The sequence below is a fragment of the Ascaphus truei genome, chromosome 11 (genome assembly GCF_040206685.1).
Source record: "Ascaphus truei isolate aAscTru1 chromosome 11, aAscTru1.hap1, whole genome shotgun sequence".
NCBI classification, from domain to species: domain Eukaryota; kingdom Metazoa; phylum Chordata; class Amphibia; order Anura; family Ascaphidae; genus Ascaphus; species Ascaphus truei.
In genome coordinates this window covers 11,613,694-11,620,075 of record NC_134493.1, presented here as the reverse complement: position 1 = coordinate 11,620,075, position 6,382 = coordinate 11,613,694, and the positions used below count along the sequence as shown (strand labels likewise).

The window sequence follows — 6,382 nt, the reverse complement described above, 5'->3', positions numbered from 1 at the left end:
TTATGTTTATAATGTATATTTACTAATGCTAGTTATAAATTTACAATTTATAAACAATAATATAATATAAAAAAACAGTGGACAAGTTTACAACATAATCAACATCTATATATTTGTGGGTGCAATTTTCTCTAATATTATCAAACAAACATACAGTGTGCACCTTGAATCTAAATTGAGTGACCTGGTATAGTCTCATTATCCCCATATAAAGGAAATATCAACCATTGAATCCATAATACAATGACATATGTACAAGGAAATTATCTTTTATACATATATAAGAATTGGAAGGACACCAGTCTTGCAAAAAAATATTTGTATTTAAATGTGCATATACAAAGATATCAAGCAAACATAAGCTAAATACATAACGTGACCTGATGCACGTATAATAAACACTTACATAGCTGGCACACACAAGAGAGGACGTGTTGGGTAGCAGCCCTGCCTCGCGAGTATAGACTCTTTATGTTCTGCATATGTACAGTGTGCATGCTTGATATCTTTGATTATGCACATTTAAATACGATGTTAATATATTTTGTTTGCCAGACTAGTGTCTTCATTCTTATATATCTATGACACGGATTTCCCCCTGTATATTTATCAAACTGCCTTTCAAACCACGTGTATATGCAATATATATATATATATATATATATATATATATATATATATATATATATATATATATATATATATATATATATATATATATATATATATATATATATATATATATATATATATATATATATATATATATATATATATATATATAGACATAACAACCTTCATACATATTACTCACTGCTTATGGAGGTTTGTACTACTAAAATGTTGATGCACAAAATGTGTTGAAATACGATCTTCGTACATGAGCCCCATGGGGCATATTATTTGCCTCAGAGTGCCACCACATTTGCTTTGATACACTGCAGTACATAGACCCCCCTGTATGTGGTGCAGAATTTTGCCCCAGAGTTGCACTACGTTTGCCTTTATAAATTCCCCCTTAAGGGGCTTTGTGATATCATCTGACAACCCCAGGCTCAGTGTGGACACACAATGTGTTAAAATGAGTTTGAAAATAAAACAATCATTCTATACTGTAGATATATTGTATCATAAATCAACCTTCAATAACACAAAAAAAATGTTAAAATGCATCGCTAACAAGCGGATTCACTGTGTGGCTGCTCAAGTTAACAAAGATGACAAACTACCAGTGTTCACTAGGAAAGAGATGACACACAGGGCATGGATCTGTGTGCTTACACACTCCTCTTGTGCTACACAATCCTGTTACATTCAAGGGAGAGCTGAACTGCACCAAATGTAATATATATTTGTACAGTAGTTCTGAGAATTTAAATTGTTTTAAAACGTTAAATAAATATTAAAATACTTTAATGTGTAAGATTTATTGTTTCTTCAACTTTTACATGTGTTTCTTCTTTTGTATGGGATGAAGAAATATTCCTTTTTAACACCTTAAGCGTAAAACCAAAGCATAGATGTGTTTTATTTAACAGTTCCTTATTTTAATCCGAGCCATGTAAAGGTTTTACTTTGAAAGAGCGAAAGTATAATTATTATATTTATTACCTCCAGTAGTATATTAATAAGAGCATGTGCCCTGAATTTGTCAAGTTTTTAAAATGATAAAATAAATATATGTGAAATGTACCCTCTTAAATATTCATTTACAGATACAGGAGATAGTGAAAATGTAATATTTTGACGTCCTTATACATTAAAGTTTTGCTAAATGTTTACGTGTATCACTTTTGGTTAGGGCTTTAATTTCAAGATCAAAGCACAATGAATGCACATTTATTTACCATTGTATTATGTTACTCTTTACAAATTAATGGTATCTCTGCATTGCATTACTGCCTGTAATACCCCTTTCTTAACATACTTTATGGGTTTGCATGTATGTTTTCTGGTTTCCATAGATTTCTATAATTTATTTGTCAGATAAAGATCTCACAATGTTATTTTATGCTGAAGTGTTATATGTTTAAGTTACATACAGTGATAACAATACTGTATATTAGGGGACAATGTTACTTTTCCGGTTACAGAGAACACTCCATATAACGGTGACTATCTAGTCCGTTTAAATACACCTATCATTACTGGAATATACTGTTTTATATCACTTTATTGCTCAGTTTTCATCAAACACAATAAGAAATATTTATATACACATTATTTGAATGAACCATAAAGGTTATTTGTAATCTTATAAACCTGCATTAGTGTGCTGTAACACATCATAGTTAATTTGGCTTACACATTAATAACACACTATATTTGCATAAAAGACAAGTGATCTCAATGTGTATAAACAAATATATATATATCTTTATTTTGATATATATATATATCAAAATAAAGATATATATATTTGTGTGTGTGTGTGTGTGTGTGTGTGTGTGTGTATATATATATATATAAAGTATATATATATATATATATATATATCTTTATTGTGATATATGTGTATATATATGTGTGTGTGTGTGTGTGTGTGTGTGTGTGTGTGTGTGTGTGTGTGTGTGTGTATATATATCTTTATTTTGATGTATATATGTGTGTGTGTGTGTATATATTTTTTTTTATATTGATATATATATATATATATATATATATATATATATATATATATATATATATATATATATATATATATATATATATATATATATATATATATATATATATATATATATATATATATATATATATATAACAGATATGAAATAAGTGAGGAGGTGGCGAGGTCATGTATACTGGCGATGGCCCACGAGTTGATAGAAGAGGCGTGTGGATCCCAGCAGGTCGGGGCAGGACTTGGGCCGGCGCCAGCCCAGTGGGTGGCGAGCAGGGCGGGGCGCCTGGCCCCCAGCCGCAGCCCTGGCACTGTATATAAGGAGGCGCGGTGCTGTGGCTGCTGCATCGGGTGTCCAGCGCTCACTGAACAATACGAACTGACCATGGCTCTCAACGCTGATGATAAGAAATGCATCAAGGCCATCTGGCCCGGGGTGGCGGCGCACAGCGACAAGTTCGGGGGGGAGGCCCTGTACAGGTAAATACTGCTCTCCCACGCATGGCTGCCCCTCACATGGCTGCCCCTCACATGGCTGGCCTTCACATGGCTGCCCCTCACATGGCTGCCCCTCACATGGCTGGCCTTCACATGGCTGCCCTTCCCGTGGCTGGCCTTCCCATGACTGCCCCTCACATGGCTGGCCTTCACATGGCTGCCCTTCACATGGCTGGCCTTCCCATGGCTGCCCCTCACATGGCTGACCTTCACATGGCTGCCCTTCACATGGCTGGCACTGTAGCTTGTGTATAACCCGTGTAGCTGGGAGTCCTTGGTTATACATGTGCCAGGAGGTGACCCGCGGTCTGGGTTACTCTCAGCTCCTTCTGTACCGCTGGTCTCTGTAGCTCCTGACCTGCCTCTTTTCTTCCTTCTCCACAGGATGTTCCTCTCCAATCCCCAGACCAAGACCTACTTCCCCAATTTCGACTTCAGCAAGGACTCTCCCAATATCCGCGCCCACGGCAAGAAGGTGATGGATGCCCTGAACGAGGCTGCCAGCCACATTGACAACATTTCAGGCACTCTGAGCAAGCTGAGTGACCTCCATGCTTTTGACCTGAGAGTGGATCCTGGCAACTTCCCAGTAAGTACTTGACAATGTGATCTATATGCCTTTCTATATCTACTATATGTGTATATCCAGTACACACACACACACACACACACACACACACACACACACACATATATATACACACACACATATATACACACACACACATATATACACACACACACACATATATATATATATATATATATATATATATACACACACACACACATATATCATATATACACACACACACACACACACACACACACACACATATATATGCAAATGTAAATATAACTGTATGCTCATCTGCATGTCTTAGGCAGGTCTGCAACCCCGCCTTTCCCCATTATCACCCAGCACACAGCACTTCCACATACAGTATACACACACACAAATTAAGAGACACTCGCACACACATGTTGTTGTATCATAAGAAATCAAATAACTCCCTGTTATATTTCTGAAGATGAGAGGATTTTGCTTTGGTGAAGAAATCTTTTGTATTTTAATGAGCAAAGTGGGTTCATATGTTAATGACTCTTTTCCCTTTTCGCATAATAAAAAAACACACATCTGCATTCCTAATTTCTTTGCTTTTTTTTTTTAACAGCTGCTGTGTCAAAACATCCTGGTTGTGGTAGCCATTCACTTCCCTAAGCAATTCGATGCTCCAACCCACACCGCCCTGGATAAGTTCTTGTGTGCAGTCTCCGGAGTCCTGACATCCAAATACCGTTAAAGGACAGCAGGGAACAGCAGAGGGTGCAACATCATCACCTTATTCAATGTATTGCAGTCAAGTGGAAACAACTTGTTATTCACAACACGCAATGTTCTGAAATAAACATGTTTAACTTTACTCTGCAGCTGTGTGTCTGTTGCTTTTATTGTTAATAGAGTAGACTAGGACAATCGATAGGTTTAGCTTACAGGCATGTCTTGGAAATATGAAGGCTATATGTTATTTTCAAAGATCATAAACCCCTCCCAAGGTCATACTTCAAATCATGATAAATACAACCAGTGATGAAAACACCCCCAAGGCACGTCTAAGCACACAGCAGAGGGTGAAAATACAAGATATGGGAACAAAAAACAGGTTGCAGGTGTTTTAAACAAAATAATTAATTGTAGTACGTGTGTGTGTGTGTGTGTGTGTGTGTGTGGTGTGTGTGTGTGGTGTGTGTGTGTGTGTGTGTGTGTGTGTGTGTGTGTGTGTGTGTGTGTGTGTGTGTGTGTGTGTGTGTGTGTGTGTGTGTGTGTGTGTGCATCATTCTGTCACTTTAATATATGCACCATTAAGTGTAAACCTTTGAAGAATGTGCATGGTTACATTAAGCGAACATTTATTCATAGCTCTGTAAAATAAATATAATAATATAAATGAATATAAATATAATAATATAAATGAATATACAAAAAACATTAATAAAATGTTTATCTAGCTATACGAGTGAGGTGAGCAGTATGTATTTTCGGTTATTTCAAATATTTGTTCCACACCTTATTTTATAATATTTGCATTTAACTCATGTTTTACACAGCAGTTACTCTAAATCCTCAAGTGCAATTTAAAAAAAGAATGGTACAATACTGTACTTGTATGCAGAACAGCCCAAGAATTTAGGGAATGTATTTGAAAGCTCCCTCACATACTTGGAAATATGTATTATATATTTATAGTACAAGGAAATAAAGGAGGAGATCAGATAACAATCCACCACTTTCCATTAAAGAAGTAGACGTTTAGGTTAGTGAATAATCACTACTATCACACCTCTCCATTAACTATCCCAGAAGGTGTATCCATGTTATGGTAAAATTGGTCATGAAAAACCTAATATAACTTTGTCCTTAAAATCTTACATTTGCATGTTCAAGGGCAATGAAATATTTCCTATTCCACATATTAGGATATACAGTATATATTAAATATGAAACCAGAAATATATATATATTTATATATATACACGCGCACACACACACACACACACACACACACACACACACACACACGTTTTCCGTACATTTAGATTTACAGCATAATAAAAAATATTAGTTACTGTAGCCTGCACATACAACCAAGGTAACGTTTAGTCATCTGTTAATACGCTAAGACAGACCAAGAGTCAAGGGGGTTGTCACTTAGCAAAGTGCAAGTTGATGCACATTGGCCAACAGAGGTGAAAAATAGTTTGATACAAAGAGAAGTATAGTATGGATATATAGGGGGAAATGCCTTTATTTGAGCGTTATGTATCAAAGTGTTCAACATGCAAAAGGTATAACTATAGCACAAGTAACAAATAAATATAAAAACATTAACATCCTTTAATACATATCAATTCAGGATTCTACTGTACATATGAGGCGTGTCTGTGTAGATTTACAGTACTCCGCAGACAGAATCGTTTTTGTTGACAGAGAAAGAAGGGAGAAAGTGACAATATAACATGTAAATCAAGTAATTCTTTACCACTGTGCTGTAGCTACAGTGCTCTTGTTTCTCTATTGAGGTATTTTTTCTAAAGGGTGCTCTGTACAATATAATGGGGCAATTATTAGTAAAAACACATTAGAGGTTAATTATAAGACTTTAAAACAGCACAAGATTTAGCAAATAAAACTATTCCATTGTGTAATAGAATTTCTTTCCCCCCAGTTTTGCACCAGGAAGATTTTAATACATACTGTAA

At 35.5% G+C, this 6,382-nt stretch overlaps 2 protein-coding genes across 7 annotated transcripts in view; both read left to right on the top strand.

The window, feature by feature from the left end:
• The window catches only part of NPRL3 (NPR3 like, GATOR1 complex subunit), a 374,812-nt gene that overhangs the window by 57,170 nt on the left and 311,260 nt on the right, over nucleotides 1–6,382 (top strand). The window lies entirely within an intron of this gene.
• LOC142463045 (hemoglobin subunit alpha-1-like) lies at nucleotides 2,796–4,545 on the top strand. The gene is made up of 3 exons (XM_075565268.1): nucleotides 2,796–3,103; nucleotides 3,506–3,710; nucleotides 4,297–4,545. The coding sequence occupies exons 1-3, from the start codon at nucleotides 2,811–2,813 to the stop codon at nucleotides 4,423–4,425; spliced, it is 627 nt and encodes a 208-aa protein (XP_075421383.1). The 5' UTR covers nucleotides 2,796–2,810; the 3' UTR covers nucleotides 4,426–4,545.

Excerpts from the sequence above, each read along its gene's own strand:
- LOC142463045 (XM_075565268.1), top strand. The coding sequence starts at position 2,811 with ATGGCCCACGAGTTGATAGAAGAGGCGTGTGGATCCCAGCAGGTCGGG. Across the intron at positions 3,104-3,505 it reads GGGGGGGAGGCCCTGTACAG|GATGTTCCTCTCCAATCCCC; the intron begins GTAAATACTGCT and ends CCTTCTCCACAG. Across the intron at positions 3,711-4,296 it reads TGGATCCTGGCAACTTCCCA|CTGCTGTGTCAAAACATCCT; the intron begins GTAAGTACTTGA and ends TTTTTTTAACAG.